Source organism: Pavona decussata, unplaced genomic scaffold (assembly GCF_977016875.1).
Source record: "Pavona decussata unplaced genomic scaffold, jaPavDecu1.1 SCAFFOLD_32, whole genome shotgun sequence".
Classification (NCBI taxonomy): Eukaryota; Metazoa; Cnidaria; class Anthozoa; order Scleractinia; family Agariciidae; genus Pavona; species Pavona decussata.
The window spans coordinates 2,283,992-2,310,203 of record NW_028145455.1 but is presented as its reverse complement, the minus strand read 5'-3'; the positions used below and the strand labels follow the sequence as shown (position 1 = coordinate 2,310,203).

The following is a 26,212-nucleotide window of genomic DNA, read 5'->3' as shown; positions in this document are numbered from 1 at the left end:
AAAATTTGTGGGAATCCAAAAAATAAAAAAAATACAATTAAATAGTTTATGTAATTCTTCAGATAAGAACTGCAATTAAAAATGCCGTACACACCATAGCCTAAAATATCTAATAGCTTTACGTTTATCCCTTATTGTGAAAACTATCTTCTTTTTCAATATTCTAGTTATTAAAAATAGATCACAAGCTCTTAAATTTAACTAAGTCAAGCGAAAGTTTATCTTATAGTTTTTCTTGCCTGCATCACAACTAAATTATTGTTTTGTTTTCTCTTACAACAGTACTAACAATTCAACAGCGACGCCGGTATACAACGTGGGCCAAACGGTCTCTGCCAACAAACATCACAGCGAACTCATGTAGCCCCATTATCAGGCCTTTACATAATCGCATAGTACCCTGTGTTATGTTGCCTTTTTCCTCACACATCCGGAAAATTCAATTTCAATCCAGCTCTGTGCATGTTGATGGTACACGTATCGCAGGATTGTTATCAACTATGTTATAAAATGACGACCACAAGTAAACGTCGTCGCCGTGCTCTTTGTTTCGTCCGCCTTAAGGCTGTGTGCGGAGAGGGTATGGAAAGGAGCCGTTCGCAGTTGATACCGCAATTTTCAGCCGCAATCTATCTGTATCCCCTCCTCCCTCCACGCTGAAAGCTCGTCATTTTTTCTTGCAATAAGTCTTGTTCGCGGTTTGAAAATGACAACTCTTGCTGCAGCCTTTCAATCGTCTTCAACAAAGCGTCTCGCTCCTCTTGTAAAGCTTGCAGTGCTGCACGCGAAACTGACATCTGAGCGACCAAGCAATGCTTCTCATTCTCCAAGCTTTCGGCACGCGAGCATACTGAGGCGGAATCCGATAGGCTCAGCTGACTGGCACTGATTGATTCCTGACGAGTGATTGGCATCGTAATTGCTTCGCTCTCGCGCGCATGAGAGTCAGAGCTCATTGGCTTGATGTGGAAGACCCCAGTATGTGCTCGTCGGACAGAGATGTTCTCAACGTTTAAATCCACCGGAATGGCTATAGGCGCTGACACTAGCGTGGGAGGGAGATCGTTGTTAATACTGATACTAGAGTTGTTGACCTCAACAAGAAAAGGCATTGGTGGGAGCAGAAGTTCATCCTCAAAGCAATCGGCCAAGCTTCCTAATGTGCTTACTAACAAGGCACCGTTGACACCGTTTGCCTTAACGTGCACAAAGCCTCTCTCCCCAGCCGTGGGCTCAAATCTTTCAGCGGAGGGGCCAAACTCAGCACGCATGCGCACCATAGGATTAGCATCTGGCGCAGGAGAAAGTGTGGTCTTTGTGAGCGGTTTTCTTAACGACTTCTGGTTGAGGTATTTCTCAAAACTGATCACACCAAGCTCTTCCAGTTTGACCTCTGAGGAAATTACTTTTATAACCTTGTCAAATCCGTGAAAGTGGATACCAACCTCGACCTCCTCTCCTCCAATGGAAAGAATGGACACCATTTTATGGTCTTTAGATTCCTTTTCGATCTCTTTGCTGTTAGAGTCTTTGGACGCGCTGCTTTCTAAGTGACTACTTGACTGACCTGCATCACTGTCTGTCCTGCTTTGTACGCTACCAATCGTGGACCTGTTGTCGTTGCCTGCAACCATGAGCCATCCATCTGAGTCGGGTGCAGAGGATGCACTGGCGCGGCCTGAAGTATGAGATGCAGACTGGGAGCTGGGGCGCGACGATGACATCTGCTCTTGGTCAGTTCTGGGACTGCGACCTTCCGTGGATGTCAGCAATCCATCTCTTCGTTGTGGCGCTTCGTCCGAGCCTGTTCTAGATTGAGACTTGAAATCTATAACATCTGGAGATTGGCAACCACTGTCTGATACAATACCAGTGTCTAGATAACTGCTGAGACTGCTGGTATTGCGGCTTGTGCTTTGAGATGGACCCCTGTCCAGACGAGATGTATCACGGTCTGGTGCAGGAGGAAGCACAATGTTCACACCAACTTCCTGCGCAAGAATAGTAAAAAACACATTGGGCTGGGATTCCAGTGACTCACTCAGCCCAGAAGCATGATTAATCTGTGTCAGTTGGTCTTTCTCTAAATCCTCTTGTAGCTTGACAAACATTTCCTGCAGACGCAGAAGAAACACGAATTGAAAGTGGTCCAACTGAACATTCACACACTGAGGGACGTGGATTAGCAAACTCAGATCAGCTCTTGATGCTGATTCAATCTCGAGATGTGAATGACCATCTGTTTTTGTCAAGCCATTCAGCAAGTCCTCAGAGAGAGGAGCCTTCTCAGGTAGACGGGGTGCTTCTTCTAAGGGAGCTTCCGGCGAGATAGGTCCATTATGGGTCAACGTCTCGTATGGTGGAGGTGGTTCACTCCCAGTAGGGGCTGGCTTGAGCGTCCTATTTACTTGATCATAGGCAGGCGGAGGTCCATTGAGGGCCGACAACTCATTTGGGCTCACACCATTGACAGCCTCAGGAGAGGGACTTAAACTAGGAACACTGCTGTGCATACCATTGGCACTTGAATTCACAAGTGATGGAGCGGCTGTATTTGCTCGGAATTTTCCACATAATAAAGGCTCGGAAGCTTTCCTCCTTGGAGAGATGAGCTCTGAAGATGTCCTGCGGTGGGTTGGTGAGTTCAGAGGGCTGGTGCTCTTAGTTCGACTCACGTGAGCTTTGACATCGGTGTTGTTTTTGCCACAGACAGGAACAGGCGTAGCAATCCACATCTGGACAGGGACAGCATCCACGAAGGGCATTGGCCTGCTGTTTGCCTCCTCAATACCCAGGAAATCAAGCCAAACTTGTTCCGCAGAAAGGCACCAAACCTGCATTGAGGACAGAAAGGACAAAATGACCGCTTATTCATTCTACAACTGGGTTAGATTGTACTGGCTGGTGATAGAGCTTTTCATTGGATCCCTACTTCTCATGGACTCTGCACTCTAGTTATGTAACATAATTTTGGATGCATAGCAAACCAATCTGAATAAAAAAATTCAGTTTGAGATAGTGAGGAGTTATTAAGATTTTGCTCTAAGGTAAGAAATTACTTAGTCTAACTTACAGTAGCAAGTATTGTTAATTAATTAGTTACACAGGACTCCAACATAAGCATAAGCTGAATTGGACCTGCCTGTATCAATATCTCCTATAAACTTGCAATATGAGAATGATGTATTATTCAAGAAAGTGATACAGGCATACTCACATTCGGTTCGACTCCTGATAGAAGCACTGGGATTTTTTCCGAGTTAAGTATCCCTGTGTCACTTACTTGAATAGTCATCATTCCCATTTATTCACCAGTCTTGAAATATTCCATCACATTTATTCCACTACACAAACTAGTAATAATCGAAGATTAGGGAGTGCATTCAATGATCTTGATCGCAGGCTCTCTCTCCTTTGCCAAGTTGAAGATGTCATCGGCACCTCCAAAATCTGCGGGGGATGCCAGATACGCGTCCCAAGATCCATTCATCCATTGATTGTTCCATACAATCTGGACTCCAAACGCAATTAGGAGTGCATTCTTTCTACGTAAAATGCAATAAATAAATGAATAAATAAACAAGTCACTAAAAGCTCATACCTGTGAAGGCTGATGAGTATCATAAATGTCATGACAAACTCCATTCATGAGTTTATCAACTGTGCCATTGTTCACCAACAAACTGCAGTCGTTCACCCACGCCGAGTTAGGCAAAGGTTGTACATCGCTGTTCAGTGCAGGGAAGCTTTGGAAATCCGTGTACACTTTGGAGCCCAAGAAATGCTGAAGAAACATCAGCATGTCTGTTTGAGTGGACTTGTATCCAGTCCTTGAATTAGTGACGAACACTTGGGATGCTTGCGCCTGAAGGGCCTGGGGCCGAGATTCTTTATATGGGGCACAAGGGTCACACGGACAAGGGATGACAATCTGCAAAGATAAGTCTCACATGAGATGTGCCTGCTAAGCCTGACAAGTTAATAGCTCTGCTCTTCTTTCCCTTGGTGGCACATGGAAAGAATAGGCCATTTCCGAGCTGCTCTAAAACTCGTTATTAAATATTATGCGAGGTTAAGTACAAATTATGAAAATTATTTTTCATTCATAAACAAGCAAAACTAAATTTCATATGAAAAGCTTTGCACTTAGCCTCGCTTTCATAATGAGGTTCAAAGCAACTCGGAGAAGAAAAACTATGCAAAGGGGACATTTGGCCAAGGAATCCAAATTGCTCCAAATTAATTCTAGCCTGGCATGCAGATTGATTATCATGTTAGAATGGGCGATTCCAGAAAATATCCATACCATACCACGGACGGCTTTTAGGATTTCCGAAGGGGAGGTGGGGTTCACGATTATGGAATTCTGAGGGCATGGGGGGTATTCACGATTGGATATCCGAAGGCACTGGTGAATTCCACAGGTGGGATTTCTGGAGTAAAAAGTGTAGAGTGAGTTCCTTGAAAACGCTATTGTAGTGGACTTTTGTAGTTCGTAAATAAAATCATCCACGAATGTTAATGACCGTGAAAGCAGAAGACAAGCATCAATAGATCATGATACATTTCATGTACACTACATGAAGCATATGGGTTAGAACACTTTTCCTGCACACTACATGACGTATAAAAGGACGCAACAAGACTCAACGGTCACTCGCCGGTGTATTTGACTGCTGAAAGATTTTAACCGTCTGAATTGGAGCTATTCTGTTTTGTAAACGTCAAAACAGCACAATAAAACAAAGAGGAGTAAAACTGCCTTAAATGTTGTCTACTATTACAGCCAAATTTGGACTTAAAAAGAAGTTTTCACAGCCTGGCCACTAGCGGTAGGTTTTTCTTGTCGCTATAAAAGAGTAAAGCCTGTCGCCTAGCGCCGCTAGATCACAGCCCTGAGGAGGCATAAATTCATGATCGTTTGTTCATATAGGCGTTGCTAAAGTCGAAAATGTACTTCCCAGAAAAAGCGGAAATTCTGAAGGGGAGGGGGGGTTCACGATTATGGAATTCTGAGGGCATGGGGGGGGTAACGCATTTTGGAATTTCCGAAGGCAAGGGGGGTTTAAAACATGGAAGCCGTCCGTTGTTGGGTATGGATATTTTCTGGAATTGCCCAATAATTATAATGGCAGTTCTGTGTTTCAAGGCTGAAATCTCAACTGGAATCTAAATGACCTCTTTGTTGCTTCCACTATTTACAAAAACCAGAGATTAAGAAAATGTCATGGGCTAATGATTTGAATTTAAGTGTGCCTCAAGACAAAAAAATACAGTACTTTGCCCAAAAAGAGATTATCGGGAACAAATTGGATTTCATTTGCCAAATTTCCACATAGCATAGTCTTTGACCAAGCCCTTTAAGTACTTAATACATACAGTACCGGTTACTTGAAATTCACATTGAAAATTGAATGCTATGCAAGACATACACTGTAGCTGTACTATTATACTGAATATTGATCGAATGATGTTATACAAATTTTAGATTTGTCATGTTAATTTTTCAACATGTCGACATTCTTTGCTAACCTGTTGACTTTCAGTGATCTGACAAATCTGATTATTATCACGGGAGCACCAAGATAAAAAGAATGTCCACATGCTCCATCAACCTCTCCCCCATTAGCTTCCCTCGCAGACGTCACGCAATCTTTCCTCTCAAACGTTGGGAGGAAAGATTGCGTGACCGAGCCAAAAGAGCGTCTGTGAGGGAGGCTACTCCCCCATGCTCATTAGAAATATGATCATGACTTGCCATGCTCACAGATTTCCTATTTAATTTATTAGTTAAAAGGAGTGTACTTACAGGCTATTCATTTGCAGGTTTTCTGTTGCCACAATTCTCACACAAAGTTAAACTCAATCGTTACTAAAAATAAATCTACTTTTTGCTAAGGGGGGTCTCTGCTGTTGTAGAAATATCCGAGTGCATTAGGCATTTTTGTGTGACTTGGGTCTGATTTTGTTGAGACAACTCACAGTCAACATTGCACACAGTGTTACATGTATGTCATATATACATACGTTGAGATTTGGAAATGGCCCTAAGCATCATCACTACAGCAATTAGGGGTTTTCTACAGATATCACACAATACAGCCAAGTACAGTGACCTAGAAAAACATCCTCTATTTACAGTTAATATCCTTAGCAGAAACAGAATACTCCAACTATTTCATTAAAATAAATATTAGCATACAACGGAAACCTACCTTTGGCATAAGAGCTTCAATTCTAATATCGATGTGATTTGAGGATGGGTTAGCTTTCTCAGGTCTACCCAAGGACCATGTCTAAAAGGAATCAAATAAATTATTTGTGTGACAACACTACAATGATGAATAGGGAAACAAACAAAATAGCTGAGATACTACATTTAAAAGCAAAAAAAAAAAATCATTTGTGCACTGTTGGCCATGGATGTTAAGCATACTACTGGAAATAATCAAAGATTAGGGAGTGCGTTCAATGATCTCGATCCCAGGCTCTGTCTCCTTTACCAAATTGGTGATGATGTCATCCGCCCCTGCAAAATCTGCAGGGGATGCCAGATACGCATCCCAAGATCCATTCATTCAATCAACGTTGTCCCATGCAATCCGAACTCTAATCTGTATTAAAACACAATAAGTTTCTACCAACATGGCAATATTAGCACATTACTAATCCCCTAACTACACACTGCAGTAGGGGACTTTGTGGTTTGTTGGTTTTGCATCTGCCCCAGTATTGAGGGAATCTGTAACAACTTAATTTACACATTTTAAGGTTGGATTCCACATGACTGCTAATGATCACCAACAAATGCTGCTGTTCCAAAACCTGTGTGATTGATGGGTTAGCCTTTAATAGTATCAGCTTAACATCACTTACTCCTTGTCCAAGAATGCTTTGTAAGAAGTGGTTGAACCATAGACAAGTCGCTGTGTCTAACGTCAACTGAATTGGGTTTAACTGGATAAACATGTTTGGACAAGGTACTGAAAATCAATGAGCACATTCACAATTAAAGAAGAACATGAACTAGATATAGGGTTCTCTTGTGTAGGAAGAATCTTGACTGAATACAAAAAAATCTATTAAAACCCTTTAACCCCTAATATCAAAGAACAAATTCTCCTATCTTGTCCCCATACTTTTCTTATAAAAGTACCGGGGAGAAGTTATTAAAATATCAAGAAAATTTCCCTTGGGTGATCATGTCCTTCATTCTCATGACCTCAAGGGTTGAATAAGCATTGATATTACAAAGAGAAATTTGATGCTGATCACTGTTAGGGCTTAAATTTTAATTGCTGCCCACACAGGGCAGCCATCCTAATTCTGTCTTGAGACTTGACCTTGAGATGGTATGTTGTTTGTATGTTGTTTGTTGATTAGCAGTAACCAGGCCCCCTATGACTGATGTCCCCAAGGACCACATGCCTTCAAAGAGTAGACTTGGAAGGGATATTTTTGTCCTCAATTGTTCTAATTGTATTCAGAAAAGACTGACCAATCAGAATCCACTTCTGCGTACATATTAATAGGTCTTAGGGGGACCTTGAAAGAAAAGTTTTGCCCTTTGCATAAATGATAGAATTTTAATGAAAATGGCAGCAGTACAGTGCCACGTAAATTTTCAACACTCCTATGTGCGCTTTTCAGAAGGAAACCAACCTTTTTGAAATGGTAAATCTAAAGAATAACTTCTAAAGAATGCTCAACAGTTTAAACAGTGGGTCATGGGGCAATAAATTTGTTTCAAATTTGACTTGCAATTGGTCTGCTTGTAAGATGTAAAGGTCCTTTATGCACCCAGTATTTTAATTTAACATATAGAAATTTAAGTCTCACCTGCAGAGCCCACAGAAACTGGATAGTAATACTGTGTGAAGTCTAGCTGAAATGCAGGCATGTCGCTGGGCAAGAACAAAGCCTTTTTATCTGACGATAAAAATGCAGTTTCTTCCTTTGAAACATTACAAGTTGTAACAGGCATGATGAAGAATTCCTCACAACGAACAACAAAACAGCTCTCAAGCATGAAAACAGGACGCTGCATATTATTCCTGATGGAATGGGCTGATTGTCGAGGAGCTGGTCCTGGACTTGAAGGGCTGTGTCTCTTGGGATTTGCGTGAGGGGAAGAAGGCTTGCTGAGAGGAGATGGTGGATGTGATGGACCCTCCCTTCCATCTACACCAACTAGAGAACTCTAAAAGAACAACAAAGATGAAGCACAAAAATTAATATCTTTTGTATAAGGGGGAGTGGAAACGAATGTTTGATTTATCAACAGAGTGATTCACTCTGACGAAGCGCTCATGCTCAAAACGTCAGCACTCAATTCTCTTCATGGTAGCCAATTTACCTTTAACTGTCAACTCTGTTGATAGACCAAACATAAAGATATACCTGTGTAACCGACCAAGTTATAGAAACAATGTAGCTCACACTCGTATGACTTCTCTCTTTTTTTTAAGAGAGAAGAGTGGAAAAGTTGTTTTTCTTACAAAATGTGTGGAGGAAAATGCAAAGCAAAATGCTATCTTATCAAAAAACTTTGGCAACGGTATGACAAATAGTACTCTTGTTTATGACATAAATTTGGAATGAAAAGATGTTTCTGTAAACTTGATCATACATGATCTTCCAGACCATTTTGTATTCTAGTAACCATTGAATGTATTCTTGTACAAAAAAGGGCCAATCACATTCACCGTTACAAGTTATGATAATTTAATTTTCCTAGGGTGCACACATAAATTATACTTTACAAACAATTATTAATATTGCTGTTACATACACTAACAATATAACTCAATAAATCTAAAACTTACATCACTTCTGACCCGATGATGTGTTTGCTGTGCTGTTCTATTTTGAGGTGACGTTGGCTTGTTTTTCTGAGAATTCCTAAAAGCATTCAAAAGTTGGCTGACCCAGTATGCCCTAGTTAATGATGCCTCATTATGGCACGGCCAATCAGTCCTTGATGTCCCAGCCAGGTGATATGGAAAGTAATCAACAGATAACTTGTTCATTTGCAAATGCATAGCTCCACCATCACCACCTGCATTTTCATCCGAATCGTCGCACAAATGAAGATCAATACTTCCTGTCCGTAAGTGATAACATGTTTCCCGCACATCATGTTGTGTGAAAAGTGCATTTAATGACTCAATGTCAGTTTTGCGCTCATGCACTTTCGAAGACGTATAGTGAGTTTGTTGTTGCTGGGTAGCCTGGCCAGCAGGCTGCCCAGGATTGGTTCCAGGCCCTTTCTGTGTTCGTGTCTGTGACATAGCCTCGGTGACGGAGTGTAGTAGAGCAGTCAAAGCTTCCAACTGTGACTGAGTAAGAACCCATAAAATATCATCTAACAAAAGTTCCAATCTCGCAGAAAGCACTGCACAATCCTCTAGACGTTTCTTGATGGTAATATGGAGTGCTGAGTGGCTGGTTATTAGACGAAGAGGGTTTGACTGCTGGTCTGATTTCTCCTGGTAAAAAATCCACGTAATAAGCAACTTTTACATAATAATTGCAAAACCCACGTTTCTACTTCATGATTATTTCAACTCATCCAACTTGTACAAAAACAGCAAACTACCCAGGAACCAAATTGGTAGGCGTGGCATTTGAGTTAAGAAAAAGAATGAAAAACTCCCCAACATGTACTCACATTCTCCACAAAACTGAATTTGGTCATTTCACATAATTTGATGTTTTGAAGAGGTTGCAAAGAAATCTACTAAAATTTAAAACACACGTGTAGAGCAATTTATTGTTTTTGCTCATAAACCCTTTTGTTTTGCGGCGTTGTCATTGCCATCACCATTGTTTAACAATCACGTGCTGTTTTGTGCCATTACTATTCTCATTAACCCACATGGAATTCTGCACCAACACAGCTTAAGTACATGTACATGTAGTTTGTATTATACAATACAAAACACATTTTTACTGAAACCATAAAAAGTCTCTTACATCGTACAAAGCATTTGCATCTATCCTGAGTGTTGACCATGTAATTTCCTTAAATGTCAGCACCTCCCCCCTTGCCTCATCCTTCACGCGTGTCTTCGGCAGATCGTCTGCCTGCCATGTAGGATTTGTGCTTTGGATATAAAGACGAGACATCTGGACAGTAGCTAGAAATGCTTGAAACTTGAAGGAGATTATCACAGAGTTGATCTGAACAAACATCCCATCCACGACTTTCTCAACATAACCATAACTATTTGGAGCTTTTACCCTGTAAAGAAAGACAAAGCTCAGAGTGAGAATCAGAGTTATGCTTACTAATGACCATCGGAACATTAATATTTTCTGATAATTGACATACAATTAGCAGGGGTTCAGGGATGGCACAGTAGTGAGAGCACTCGCCTCCGACCATTGTGGCCTAGGTTCGATTTCTGGACTTAACATCATATATGGGTTGAGCTTCTTGTTGATTCTCATCCTCGATCTGATAGTTTTTCTTTGGTACTCCGGTCTTCCCCTCTACTCAAAAACCAACACCACTAAATTCCAATTAAATTCAGAAAGTGTGCCCAATTAGTGCTCTGTGCTAAATGCATTGACACTTAAATAAAGTGATTTATTTACTTTTAATTATACGTGTAGTGATTTACATTATTTTGTAAATTAATAGAGAGTAGAACTGATGGTAAAAATGTCAAGCTTGATGTAGAAACTTACATATTAAGTTTATTGACAATCAAAAGCATGAAAATTGAGGATAACCTACAGTCACACCATACAGTACCCTTCCACAACATTCTTTGCCAGACCTCGTATACAACTAAGATGTTGGACAATTTTCTGATTATTCAACATTATAAAATACATCCATTGCCCTTACTTGCCAGTGATATTTAAAGAACTTAAAACTCAAAGGGTGCACTTAATGTGAAGCCTTGTTCTGGTGTGTAGCCTCCACCATTTTTTGTCTTTTTTTTTTTTTAAATTAATTCTGAGTTATTTTGAGGTGAAAGCATTGTAAATAGATGAATACGCATATGAATTAGAATAAACACTCACATTTATTTCATATACCACACATTCGACATTCAAATCCTAGCAGTATGCAGGATTTTTGTCCCTTGAACCTAGTTTAATGGCCTTAGCTCCCATGAGTCTCCTGTAGCTCAGTGGTAGAGCATCTGAACTTGTCTAGTAATTGGAAGGTCTTAGGTTCCACTCCTGATAGGAGCACTCAGATTTCTTTTTTCCAAGTATGCCTGTGACACTTTCTAGAATAATACATCATTCTCAAACAATAGCTTTATTACTTTTCTAGGAAATGCAAATGACAGCCACTTTGGATGCTCAAGCCGGCCTTCATTTGGCAATCATGGCATAATTCCTGTGCCACACATGTACAAGATCATTACTTCTAGTGGTGGGCCCCAATCCTCCACCTGTCATAATGCCTTGGCTTTAATAGTCTTGGAATTATTGGGAAGGGGGGGGGGGTGGCCAGGATCCCTCCTACCCCCTCCCACCCCACCACCAGCTCCGAAGCAGCGTGCAAAGAAAGTCGTGTCCGATAGCCCGGGGCTAGTGGATTTTGCGATCAGGCTAGTGGATTCAGACTATCACTTGCCCGACGGGCAAGTGAAGTTTTTTGGGAATTAAAATTAAAAAAATTACTGTAAGACATACTTTTTTAACTTTCAGGAAGATTTATGTGAGCCAAAAGCCGTTTTTCAAGCTGATCGCACAAAGGGAAATCTTTTCATTACATTTCATGCCTGACATACAAATGCGTGAAATTTTTCCTTTGTAGTCTTGTCCATGCAATCTTCAAGCAAAAAAAAAAATTGAAATATGACTTACTCTTGCCAAATAAGAATTATTTCAAAGAAAGCTAGTTGTCTGCATTTATTATGCTTCATTATTCAATGAACATACCAAAAAGGCTTTGATCCTGTACTCTGGTAAATTCAGTTTCGTTCATGGTTTTTGCATTGTCACGTGCAATAAATTCTACACGGTATGTATTAAACAGTTGATGAAAATTTATCGATCACGTCCTATTGCTTTCCCATAAACTATCAGATGTAAATTGCGAAAATGAAACAATTTTGTTTCCTTTGAAACCTTTATCAAAGTTGACAAGATCTCAAGATGTTCATTTCGCCAGAAATTTGCATAATTTTGTTTACAACGGCACTGATGCATGACATGGCACTTTCTGCTTTCGCGTGAAATCTGACAGCCAAACTTTTTTTTTAGAAAGCTAATCTACTTGATGTAATACTTTTGTATGAGAAGCAAAAATATGATGAAAGATGTCAAGTTTTATGCAAAAAAGTTATGATTAGCAGTGAACGTTTCAGTCGATAAAAGTGCCCCTTTCAGCTGAAGACATTTCTGGCGTGAAATATTTTTTGGCGGCAAAATGCATGATCAAGTTCTGACTGCGATGTTGTCGGCAGCTTTCCCTGTTGTTGTGTTAGCGTGTCTAGTGGGAATTTGTTTAGTTTCAATCTAGTTTTCCTCAGAAGATGTGCGCAGATTAATTCCAAATTGCAAGAAGTACGTTAGTCATCCGCGTGTTGCACGTGCTGAGATTCATACATATTCATCACTTGTTTCTTAGTGAGACCTTTTACTCTAAGTATCTCAGATTCATGTATGTTCTGATGATCACAAATTAAATGTAATGAGACTTTGAACAGTTAGGAAATACAGTTTCTAGTTGATTAACATGTAGAAATTAGAGGTTAACTAGTCAGTTAGATGTGTTATAATTACATGTATTATGTTTAGGAAAAACAATTGCAAGTTTTTTGGAACTTCTTCCTGCTTGTTTCACCTTAATTCTTTACTCCATCATTTAATTACCAGTTGACATTTATAATGAAAGAAAGGCAAAGGCATTCACGACCAAAAATTAAGAGTTAATCATTGTGCCAATGTGTTAAGTTTCTTACCTGGCCAACTTTTACCATTAATTAAAGGTTTCATTAAATTATGGTGGATTATCAGTTATTAATAAAGCAGCTAACTAATTAACTAGTCGTGTAATAATTATCTAATTTAAACAGGTAGTGAATAAATTAATACTACTTTAGCGTCTTCTGGATTTTTTTTTTTTCGGGCTAGTAAAAATGACTTTCGGGCTAGCACATGCTAGCCACAGCTTGCTTGAGGGGCAAGTTGCAAAGCTGACTTTCTTTGCACCCCGAGAAAACAAAAAACCTGGTCTACACACTCAAATATTTAGCTAGGTAGCTTTGTTAAAATTTTTGACTTACTTTGGTGGTTGTTGAGGGACATTAGCAGAGTGTTTCTGGGGTGAACTGGGTGGTGGGATGTTACTGTCACCATCAATTGCCTCCATGCTGACCTCAACACAGTCAAGATACTAAAAATAAAATGAACAGAGATATTTTAAGACTCAAGGCACACATTGATTTTACAATGTAGATCAATCCAATGGAATTCTAAGGTAAAGGCAAGAAGGCTCAAACTTACAGTTAAAACTCTGGAAATTTTTTGTTGTAATTCTATTTATAGTAGATTAGAGAAAAAGGTGAAATTAGATGGGAGGTTACTTATATATTTATTTATTTATTTATTTATTTATTGCCTTCGACGTAGGAAGAACGCTTCCCAATACGGATTTGAATCAAGATTTTATGGGACTTGTTGTGGATGGGTCGATGGATCTTGGGACGCACATCTGGATCCCCCACAGATTTTTTTGCAGGGGCGGATAACATCATGAAGAGAGAGAGCCTGGGATCGAGATTGGCCTGGGCTTGTTTGACCTGTTTGTTTTTGCGGGAACATAATTCCTCACCAACTTGCCAAAGGACAAAGAGCCTGGTGACATCGAACACACTCTCTAATGTACAATTATTACAAGTTTATTTAATATTTAATTATTTATTTCTAAAATGCACTGGACAAAAAAGTGGTTAGGTGTAACCTAATGACTAGGGGAGGAGGGGGTGGTGGTAAATACATGTAGAGTATTATACAATAACATTCTTCAACAAGGGCAATTATTGTCAGAGACTTACACTGTAGGTTGGGAAATAAAACTTACTAAGCAAATTGGATCTGTTTTGAGTCGTGTCCAATGAATCTGTAGATAAATAACCATAAGCATTACTGTAAGTACTGTAGCTGCACTGCTTTTGATTAATTTAAACTCTTAGAGCAAAGACCAGAATAAACAAGAGGAATGAACCCCTAGCAAGAATGTTAGGGTGTGAGTGCCCTGACACTGTACACTGTACATGCACCACTGCATTGTCCTCTTAAAGACTAATTTAAGGCTGTGAAGCAACTAAAGAGTTTGCAAGGTTATCATAATTGCTTCTTCAGTGATTGGAGCTAGTTGTTAATAAAGTATAATGAACAATGATTATTCCATGAGCCCGCACTGGCAATGAGATGATAGACAGCCAATGAGGCGCGACACAGAGTTGGCTATAGTCTTCTAATCATATCCAACAAGTGCAAGTGGAATAATAAAATAATATAATTGTTTTATTAATTTAAATAATCAAAAAATATGGCTAGAACTCACTTTTTTCACTTTGCAAGAACAACCAGAAGGCAATTCTTCAGGCTTTCTTTTCACAACTGCTTAAGTTGTATAAATAACTGGGAGGGTCTTTTTTCTATTTAATCTTTCACCCACAGTTCAAATACATGTTTCATATATTCATATTCAGAAGACAATTTAATGGTCGCTATTTCTCAGGCATGGTACAATGACTTACATACCATGGCTGCTAAGCCAATCGAATCCCTGGAATTGCATTGTTCATATGTACAATGAAACAGCTTTTAAAATCTATTTTTCATATGTTGGCAAAATACCAGGCAATAAGGGATTTCACTGTTTCCCGACCGTCCCAGATTTTGCCGGAAAATAGCCAGACTTCTGTCCCAGATTTGAGGTATTCATCAGTGGCAGATACCATTTTTATTTGTCCGGGAGAAGTGCCAGGGCACTGGAGCAAAGCAATTTAGAGGATTGGTAACAAGCTGAAACTGTCGCCGATGTTCCCAACAGTACAAATCTGAGTTTCATATGTTGGGAATGATCACCGACCATCGCGGAAATCTGGGAAACATCCTGAAAATAAAACACTCCCAATTTTCCCGATTTGTCTGCGACCATCCCAGATGATCACGGAATGTCTACGATTTCCAGTTTTGACATTAGTCGGCGAGAAAGTCTGGGACGGTTGGGCAACAGTGAAATCCCCGATTGTCTGGGATTTTCCTGACATGAAAACTAGGCTTAATAATAATTGTACATACAGCTGTCAACACAGGAAAGTACTGAGAAGTGAATTGTAACACTTTAGGATTTAACCCTTACGTTTACACTCAAAAGTCAGAATAAACAGTTCAGAACAGGAACGCATTGTGGTTTTCTGACAAATAATTTTATTTACAAACTCAAAAGCTAGAACAGTGCCAATGCAACAAGACTCTTGAAACAACTGCCTCTTGGAGAGATAAGAGGTTACCCATTAGTAGATTCCTGAGAGTGTAGCTCCAAGTTTATCTGTGAAAAGCTGCATTCAAGAAATTAAAATTTCTATGGCAACTTTATTACAATTCACTAATTTTAAAAAACATTTCACTCAGTGAGTGACCTCAGAACACAATAGCAACTTAGTTTCAGCCTTACAACATTTCCGCCAATGTAACCCAACACTTGACATTACAATGTTATGTTCCCATTTAGCTGAATATAAGCAGGGCTTGCTAAGAATCCCTGACTTTTTATCCAAAGATTTTGCTTTTAGAAAAGTACCTTTTGTGTTCCCTGACAGCTACTGGCCGAAAAAGATCGTATAAACCAAAACAAAATTGTGCACCTGGCTAAGCCAGAATTTAGTGCCCACAAAAGGACAACCAAGAACAGTTCTCAAGAGACGTTTCACTTTTCTTAAAGCCTTGAGTTTCCACAATTACTTCAGAAGCCGATTAAAAACAATTGAAAAGAATCCAATTATATTATTATGCAAATCTCAATGTTTAACAAAGTAATACATTTTAAACATGAGGGTCCTTGAATTATCATTTTAAACATTATTTGAAATATAAAATCAAGATTCATGACTAAGCACAAAAACGATATTACTCTGATTAATTTGGAACACTTTACAACTCGCATTTTTGTTCAAATTGATGATCAAATATATTCTTCAATTCACAGTTGGCCAAAATCCATTATAATTGTTTTAGTTTTTGAATATATTGGCTGATTAACAACAAGAAAGCTACACTGTCGTGGGAAATATACAAGAACAAACTATCGATCATTTCACCAAGGGAAAGTTCAGTTTAACTTGCTTTTGACATTCGTAATCCCTTTCGAACGAAAAATTTTGCGTAATTGCTTGTTATTGCTGGTGCCAAAGACAAGAAAATATTTAAGACTTCATCCCAGACGGGTCATGCCACTTTGGGTGTTTCGATGAATGCTGCCGTTCAGTTCAGCGACAACGATTTCTTCCCTGGAACTTTTGGTTTCCACATTTACTTGTTTATCGAGCAGATGATTCCACCCGCGCGCAGTTAAGTGAACCGTAAAAGTTAGTCACTGTACATAAAGAAAACTAAACAATTTACTTGCCTTGGCGGAAATTCTGTTGCACACAGCTTTCGTGAGGCGAATCCATGGCGGTAACTCCAGCAACTCCGAGAGTGTGGTTTCGTCTAGCTCTAGATTGTGAAGCTCGCCTTCTCCCTTGAGAAACTTCACGCTGATTTTGTTGGGAGAAAGATTCTTCGTGAATCTAAAAAGAACGAATACAAATGCACATCAAAGTCAAAAAAGTTCACGTGTAACGTAAGGTCACGTCGGCGAACGAAGTTTCAGAAAAATCGTCGCCATATTGGGCCAATATAAAGAGATAGTACCTGGCAAGCTGCTTCGCAATCTGGTTCTTGACCAAACCAGACATTATGTTATAAAATAAAAGTAAAAATCCTCAGCCTCGTACAGCTTCGACATCTTGTTGTTCTGAACAGCGCTTCGCGCTTGCGCAGCACATTCCCGAACGGGAGGATGACGTAACTACGTGCCACAGGGTGGGGTAAGTGCTGTGTCACCCGTAATAAATAAGGACCTGCTCTCACAGCACTCTCAACATCTCATTGGATCGCAGCAGTAGCAACTCGACAAAGGTTATTGAGGCCTTGGAGTGAAGCACAAACAATTCTCCAACAGTTATTTGATCATCAAAACAAACTCGCTGGTACTGTCAGCCGAGTGAACAGCTTTGAATAAGCCCATCCCATTGTTTCAGTTAAAAACACTGATCAATATCAGTTTATCGTAAGCGCAGTATTGTTCAATTACTGCAGAGGGGCCATTTAAAACTTCAACATGTCGTCACAGATCTAATCCACACTTAATCCACATTTAAAAAAAGCTCACTGAGTTCAAGAACTCAGAAAATCGCATATCTTGCCTTGGTAGAATATACAGGTAACTCTTGAATAGTGCAGGGACCACTTGTACAAACAGCAGCAAAGTGTAGCCGGAACTTTGTGTAGATCAGGATCAGCAATGTTGAATAAAACGTAAAATTAAATGCAAGGCTGATCGAACAGCTAAAATAATTTTATTGCCCAATATTTCGGTTAGACAATACTAACCTTCTTCAGGGGCGGCATAAAGGGTTAGTATTGTCTAACCGAAATATTGGGCAATAGAATTATTTTAGCTGTCCGATCAGCCTTGCATTTAATTTTACAGAATATACAGAGCTATCTTCAAAAGGAACAGAAAGGCCGTTGACGTAACAATAACAACAAATGAATAAGCTGATGACTGACAAATCAATTTCCACTTTAATTTCACTTGTTTTCACAGCCAAAAACAACGTTATCCCGTCCCGTTTTTCCCTCCGCCGTTTACCGTTCTCCGACGGATACAGACCGGTTGGCCGTTATAAAACAATCAAAACAAAAAAGAAAGAAACGAAAGGAAAACAGTCACTGTCGATTGAAGGTGACGTTGGCGGGGTACTGCATCGTCTGATTTTAGAGCCCTCCTTTTAATTATCTTGTTTTATTTCTTCATAGTGATAAGGAAACACCTCATTTGCATTTACTTTCAACACACTTTTACATTCGCGACTATAAAATAGTTTCGTCAATAGACCTCGTCAGTTGGTAGCCACAGTTTCATTTACTTTAATTCGACCAAACTGACGGAGAGACTCTAAATTTTGAAACAGACAGCAAAGAATATTCCAGTACTATCTAAATCACTGAGCCACATTTTCACAAAGCCGCCGGGATCACTGAAAATTAAAGATCCGTAATATCAAAGGATGCGCACAGGCAAGAAACTAACATACTTTCGAGGAGCACTTGAACGAGAACATTAAAGCAAAATAGTTGTAATTCTGTCTTCTGTGTTCTCAGTGATCTGTTCGGATTCTTGGGATGAAAATTTGAATTACCGAAAATTTTGGGAAATGGAATCTCCTTCGCTGAATTTAAGGGCTGTTGCATGTTGTTGGCTTTTCGAAAATGCCAGCCGATCTTTTTTCGCACTTTTAACTGCGACGTTTCTGCCCCTCCGATAAAAAGGAATTTCTTTTTCAGCATTGCTAAAGCTGAGGTGATCTTTCACAAAAAATAGCGCTAGGTTTTCCAAATTGCTGACGCGGGTAATGTCTTTCGGAACATACTCCACCGAAACTAACCATTGGGTGCCCCTGATGTGAACTAATATGGTTTGCCACAACAGTAAACGGACTCAAACTGAGGAGATGGGAGCGGATTTAGGCGCCTGCCGAATCTCAGTGATCTGACAATATTCATTATTTTCTTTGTGTTTTAGTTTCTGTTTTGCTAACTTCTTGTCTTTTCTTCAAAACAAAGCCGCGTTCTTTTCTCATTGCTACTAAGGCAAAGCACTCCTACAGACTCAGCTAACGAGCTTTTGTTTCACTTTGAATTGTCGCTTTCAACCTTTGTCATTCTCACAAGACTAAGTTTAAACCGCGGACACCTTGCCGTGGGAACAGCCCAACACTGAGGAAAGCACTGCTCAATATATTTTTCTAATTGCAAGTGTAACACAAACTCTTCAGCTGGCAGACTATTCTATTCAGACTATTTAATACATTGATAACAGAGCACAGTTTTATTGCAGAAAAGCTGGAGACGCTCTTTCAGTTTTGCCATTTTCTCACTTACGCATATCGCAGGATACCGGGAGGGTACCTCTTGACTACGGACGACGAATACTCAATGCACTATGACTGTATTTGGGAAGTGTTATTATGGGTTGAATAATAAAACATAATAAACAGCTTGCACTGCAAGAAACGCCGAAATACTGCTCAATACTAGCTTTCATAAGAATGGTCAAACAAACTTAGACTTTGCACGCCACAGAATTGAAAGTTGGAACCCCCGCAACATGATTAGAAACGCCAAAAGAAATACTGTTCAGTAGCTTTCATTCGAATGCTTCCACAGATGTCTAGGGGCCCGTTTCTCGAAAGTCCCGGTAACTTACCGGGCCCGATAAGTATATTTTTAAACGTTTTTTCGCCGATAATAAAGTGATTACAGACATGGTACTTGGCCAATGTTTTCATAGAATTATAAGATGCATACTGGCACCCCCACGGGAAGGTATCGAAACGGCTACCACTCAGTAGCTTTAAATTTAATCTTTTTAATAGGCACGTGCATCTCAGGAATCTGATTATTGTCATTCACAAACCAAAAATTGAAAACACATTATGAGTCAAGGTCGTGAAAGGTTTACAGGCTGGCCAGCCAAGTTAAATAACCACAGCCGGGTTCAACACATCAATATTTGACAAGAAAACTCGGCGCCGATAGGACGGCCAGTTCACGTAACTCCATGCAGATCAGTTGTCTACACATCTATCGGTAACCAAGTTCTCTGACGTCTCTTATCCTCGGACACCCGACGCTGGATAGTCGGATGACGATTGCCTACGAGCAAGCTTTCTTCGGGGTGGTGCACGGAGGAAGGCTTGCTTGAGGGCTAGAGACACAAAAACCCACTATCGGAACCAGCGAAAATTAATTCTTGAAAAAGAGAAACTTCAGAGATCGCGGTTGTACTTTAAATAATTTAATATCAAATTTATGCTGCTTTTTTTAATATTAAGTTCCAGAAATAACGGATCGGGAAATAATAGGATATGAATCATCCTCAAAAAATGAATGTTATAAATTATTATCAGATTCATTTTCTAACGATGATTCATATACTATTATTTCCTGTTACGTCATTTTCGGAAACTAAATTTATGAAAAAGCGCCATAAATCATTATCTACTTTCTATGGCAGTAAACCTCTTCGTTTACGCAGACACGTCTTAGCCTAAGTCGGTCTAATTACGGACGATGCCTACTTTTGTTACTGCGCATACGTTCTGCGCATCTCAAGATACTCGTGTTTCCTTTGGGTGGTGCCTACTAATACAGGGATATTTTTGCACGGTTTAAAACTATGCGAGGAAAGCAGAACTTAGCAAGTGCTCTTGGTATCCAAAAAAGAAAATTTGAGGTAACCATGCATTATTCAGAGATAATAAAGCTTCAATTTGGAAAAAAACGCTATACATTGCTTTGTATTTTACTATTTTTTAGAATAATTGTTGCTTCATTATCTCTAAAAAAAGCGTGGTTACCCCCAATTTTATTTTTGGATTTCAATAGCCCTTGATAAGATCTGCTTTCCCCGCATAGTCATGAGCCATCCAAAACTACTTCCTTATTAGTAGGCACCAGTCCTTGATTGTCATAAAAGATATTTCGCGACCTTTTATTTCACGTTTCTTTCCATAAAGACCTGAATGCTTTTTTTAAAGCTAGGACCCACAGTAATATACCCAAAGTAATAAATTCTCCGACTTTTTTTGCCTGAAAACGGTGCAACGTACGTTTTTTCCACACAAACCGTTATCAGCTGTTCACTGACATTAAATTCGTTCGTTGTGAAATTTGATGCGTTTTTGTCAAAATATTGTCCACACTAAACAGTGTGACTGTCTGCTCAATCTCTTTGATGAAAAGTATCCATTCTTCGCAGTTCAATGGCAAACAAACTTCTACTCAAAACGATCCATTTTCGTAAGCTTCCACCTTTCAGTTAAACATTTACGGAAAGTCTACATTTTCATCTGAAAGCCGTCGATGGTTGGAGACGAGTCTGAATGAAATGCGAAAAAACAACTGAAAAACCAGGGACAAAAACGCATAAAAGTATGAAATATTGTTTACTGTCAAATTGGCCAATTTTTTCCAGTCTTTCCTGTGTATTTTGAAGAAATTACTAAAAAGTGATTAAAGTTTTTTTTCCTTGGAGAGGCCACTTAATATTTTCTTCCCATGGTGTTCTATGAACGATTTCGGTGCTTTGTCAACTTTTAACGAAATACAGTAAAATCTCCGTGACAGTGATAGCGCAAGGAATCAAGGTAGCCATGAACCCTTTGCGCGCACTTCCGAAAGATTCGCGCTGCAACAAAGGCGCCTGGATTTAAAATGGCAAAATATAGCCTGATATATTGAAGTGATATTCTGTGTGAGTTCCACTTCAGGCTACAATTTAAACTACTTCATTTAGAGCCTGTTTATCACCGCCTCAAGCGTGACCAAACAAACATTCCACGTCTCTCATTGAATCTGTCACGCAACCATAGTTTTTTCATGTTTGTCACGCTTACTTGGTACTCGAATACTTTAATATTTCGTAAAGCGGTTATGAGGAGAGTCTATTTCTAAAGGCGAGTACAACGACGACGCGAAATTGAAGTTTTTCTCATAAAAGAAGATTAACTTCTTAAAATGAATGGTTTAAGGCATTGATTGTGACAAAAGCAACATTTATAAAATTGACAAGTTTAAAAGCAAGTGCAAAGGATTAACCTACTTTCTTGAGGATAGCAGACTTCGTTTAATACTATTTCAAAATGATAATTTATTTTAAGTAAAATCTGTCGATATATGCTCTGCGCGAGCCCGAGAAGACATAACATTTTCAATAAGCGAAATTCCTTACCTGAATAAAGTATGTAAAACCTGTAGTTTCTTCGCTATATTGATGTTCATCGTGCTTCTGACAATCTTCTCACGCCATTGTTAAGACAAACACCTGAACTTTGCCCACTTTCAAGACGAACTGCCGAATGCAACACTAATATGTTGAACCTCTCCGGTGCCTTTATCGATCACCTTTACTTTCGTTGCCAAATAAATAATAAATGTGCACTTTTCATATATCCAAGAGATTATATCTCTGCAAAATTATTAGCTACGAGTATCTTTTGTTTATAACGAACGGATGAATCACTGACCGAAGAGTTATAAATGTTTGATGCTTTTTGTCCAAGATAACTTGCCAAAAACCGCACTTTTTTATTTATAAATATGTCCCGACGGTAGGTCTGGAAGTGAGTTCCAAACAAACCCGTCTCTACAATATAATTTATTTTCGATCAATGGTCTTTCATCTATACTGAGAACTTGAAGTCTAAACAATAATAACAATATTTCAGCATTACTCGAGGCATGCAGAAGGCATTTATGTGAATAATACATGAACAAAACATAATTTTCCGTGGGTTTTATTGTTTCTGGTTAAAAATCTTTTTGCGTAATATGCAGGTGGTAACCGCATGTATAGCGTCACTCACGTAGACCTTTGGTATTCATTTCTGCGAAATTCTCAGTAGTAATTTTGGACCTGTTAATTTGAATCTGCAAGTTTGCTTTTGTCTTTTTGGCTATTGGACAGCGATTTATTGAACTCAAATTGACATCTGCAGCTTAGCAGACGCTATTCTTTCATAAATTATGGTGGCCATGTGAAAAGAATTTTAAAACAGTTCAATGGAGTGATGAGAACTTGCTTACTCTGCTTATCGAAAAAAAAGACAAAAATAAAATAAAATGATGATGACGATGATGATGATAAAAACATGAAATGGACGAAAGACCCTCGCAGTTTTTTACGCATTTAAGAAACGCAAGTTAAGCACTTGCTGGAAGCTGGTCATATTGTGAGTTCGTGATATACCCGTGAAAGATGAAGAAATGAATATCAATATATGAAACATATATTTGAACTGAACGGGATTCGATTCAATAACCTCCTCTAAATTTTTTCAGACTTTCGCGTAAATAACCCCAAACAATAAAAAGTTCGTAAGCAGAGTAAACAAATAAATAAAGTACAGCTTACCAAACACGCTCCCCTGGAAGGGCTGCAACAATTTCAAATGTCATGGGCATACAATTGAAAACTTTGAGGCTATTCAATTAGGTGAAATCCTAAAATTGTTGCGTCTTGATCTTTGATTGAACGCTGTTGGAGGTTGCATAAATTTGTCCTTTTAAATGCTGAATAGCCTGATCTAAATTCAGGCCATATCAGAGTCCTTAGATGCAATACGGCTTAAATTTTTACGTTGTATAGTTGCATCAATTTTGATGTAAATGGCCGTCCAAACATAGGTTGTTACTAGAATGGATACTTCGAAACAAGATTGGACAACTTTTGATATTTACACAACAGAAATGTTACTTAGAACGGTAAAAGAAAATTAAACAAAGTAATGTACGCCTCGAATCCAGGTCATTTGCTTCATGTCTCCTGTCCACATCCATTACACCAAGCTAAGAGAGATAACTAACGTAAAAAGGTAATTTTTAACATATTTCAGAGAGTTGGCCATGACAACAAATGACAAACTAATCCTTTTTAAAGCGGTGCTTAGGCCTAAATAGTATAGATCAGTGCTAAGCCCCCAAAACGGACGTTCTCCGCCTAAATGGAGCTCTAGCTATTCACTCAGTTCTCTGCCTAACAAATGGCGGCTTCTGTTCTCGCCTACGTCATGGCTATCACGGCTTAATCTCGTACCCTCATCTATCATTGTGTAAACACCATAATTAAGGTGTCCAGCCCTCTTTTGAAGTATCCATTCTGGGAACAACTGTCCGACATTGGCGTTATTAAACTAAACTGCCACCCGAACCCTGAAGTTGAGCCTGGATAAGTGACCAACGTAACACTATTGCACATTATGCGCCAACAACAACACCAACAAATACCTTAGCTGATGCCGACCTCGTTCCCAGCGACAAGGAGCGGTCGCCGGCTAAATATATCGAGAGATCTTGGTGATGAGATTGCGGGCTCGCTCAACTCGATTTCCTCCACTCAAACTCAGGCGCTAGCTCGTCAAATAACTTTGCCATCTTAGCTTTGCTAAGTACAGCTTCACATTTCTACTAAAAAAATATATATTGTTAGTCTCTAGTCCTGGTTGGTGCGGCAGATAAGTCAGAACGAATACAGCAATATCCAATATAGCCAGACAGAAAGACGGACACACTTTATTTACACACGATAATTAATATCACCATTGCTGGTGGGTTAGTGTATCGACATGCAGAAACAATATTTCTTCAATTAAGGGTTTGCGTTCGACTGGGCAACTCGAACAGGTACTTCAGTGGTTTTATGGAATTAACAAAGTGATTCCATTTTGCCGTCCGTCTGTACTCTGATGACGCACAGATGACGTCAAAACGTGGTAAGAACAAAGAAGAAGCGTGAATGATGTTATTACCACGTTTTGACGTCTCTGTGCGTTATCAGAGCACAAACGCACGGCCAAATGGAATGTATTTGTTTTATACATTGTTTTTCTATCGGTTATTTCGTGCTACTGATCTATATCTTGGAATCTATAGGAAAACTAGCCAGTCCCCCCCCCCCCAACCCCACCCCGCATTTCGTTCCTCTCGTCCTCTCCATCGCGTCTCCCGCGGTACAGCGAGATCCTGGAACAGGCTAAAGGAAAACCAACCCGCTAAAAACATGCTAACCTTAATCACGAAAGTCGGTCACCCATGCGAAGACTAAAATCAGTGCTCAACACTTAAACACTGTCCGATTTTCCTTTTATTTCAACTTAGTGAACCTCAACCAAACTAGGCCATTTCCGAGTTGTTTTGAACCTCACTATGAAAGCGAGGTTTGTGCTTAGTTTTATTATAGAAACTGGTTTTCATTTATATGTAACCAAAACTCTTTACGCATGAAGAGCTTTGCACTTAGCCTCGCTTTCGTAATGAAGTTAATTCAAAGCAACTCGGAAATGGCTTATTGTAATGTACCATCAGTGACGCATGCGCACAACAGATTCACGGGAATACACGACAAACCAACAAAATGAAGTAGGTTGGCGCCAGCAGAATAGAATACAAAACTATCACAAGTATTTGTAAACATGTTTTATTCAGTAAACATTATTTCTCAAGTTCCCAGAAAAGGTACGTTTTTCATTCCTCGGACAAATAGATCAAACTTTTTCACACCAAGAATGCATCACATCATTTCATATATTTTGTTGGTTAAAAAATTATTCCAATTTCATTTCATTTACAATTTACTGTAATAGAAGTCTAGCTAACGACCTAATTATGATAAATCGCGCCACATACCACTTAATAAAATAAAATACAACTCTTGTCTTATGCCAATTACAATTTATTGTTAAAAGTTGGAAGATACCCACTCTTTGGATAATAGTTTTAAAAATTAAATATTTCTTGTAAAAGTTAATGCGAAAAAAGGCAAAGAAAAACTATTTCTGCTATCCAAATAACGTATTTACGCCCTATCTTTGGTTTCTTTCGCTTGCTTGCATGGCTCGTCAGGGAAACTAATTTTCCTCTATAATCAAGTAAAACCGCAAATCATGAAACAAGTTATTACATGGCTAAAAATAAATATTTAAGCTTTTCTGCGAATGGCATGTCAAATCGTAAAAGATTAAAAAAAAAATAGGAACACATAAAACACGCTCATTATTTTGTCTACCCATCTCAAATGAAAATATCTCACACAATATGTATCTCGACTAATCTCCGAAACTCACCACAGCCTATTTCAGACGTACCGGTGCGTCGCACTTGACGTAAAAGACAATTCAGGTAAAAGATAGTGGCTTTCATTTGAGCGTCAAAAGTAATTTCGCTTTTGCTTTGGGTTTTCGTTACTACGCTCTGTGATTGGTTAGCAAAATTCGCGCCACTTTCTCAACCAATGAGAAACAAAACTAAAACCAATGGTGTTTTGGTCGCACGCGTTTTCGAGGGATGCATTCTTTTGGGGCTATTCTAGCGATTCTTATTCCGGTTTACAAATAACAAAATACAC

At 39.2% G+C, this 26,212-nt stretch overlaps 1 protein-coding gene across 2 annotated transcripts; it reads right to left on the bottom strand.

Moving 5' to 3' along the window:
- On the bottom strand, window positions 1–22,201 carry LOC146484611 (bridge-like lipid transfer protein family member 3B). 2 transcript variants are annotated; one of them, XM_085104647.1, is made up of 11 exons: window positions 22,043–22,201; window positions 16,610–16,772; window positions 14,054–14,092; window positions 13,257–13,366; window positions 9,976–10,243; window positions 8,826–9,488; window positions 7,840–8,200; window positions 6,877–6,983; window positions 6,216–6,296; window positions 3,602–3,931; window positions 1–2,834 (listed from the first exon to the last, which is right to left on the bottom strand). In XM_085104647.1, the coding sequence occupies exons 1-11, from the start codon at window positions 22,090–22,092 to the stop codon at window positions 630–632; spliced, it is 4,377 nt and encodes a 1,458-aa protein (XP_084960773.1). In that variant the 5' UTR covers window positions 22,093–22,201; the 3' UTR covers window positions 1–629. The 2 variants fall into 2 exon arrangements, with proteins under 2 accessions (XP_084960773.1, XP_084960775.1); XM_085104649.1 differs by lacking the exon at window positions 22,043–22,201 and adding an exon at window positions 16,897–17,057.
- Between the last annotated feature and the right edge of the window lie 4,011 nt (window positions 22,202–26,212).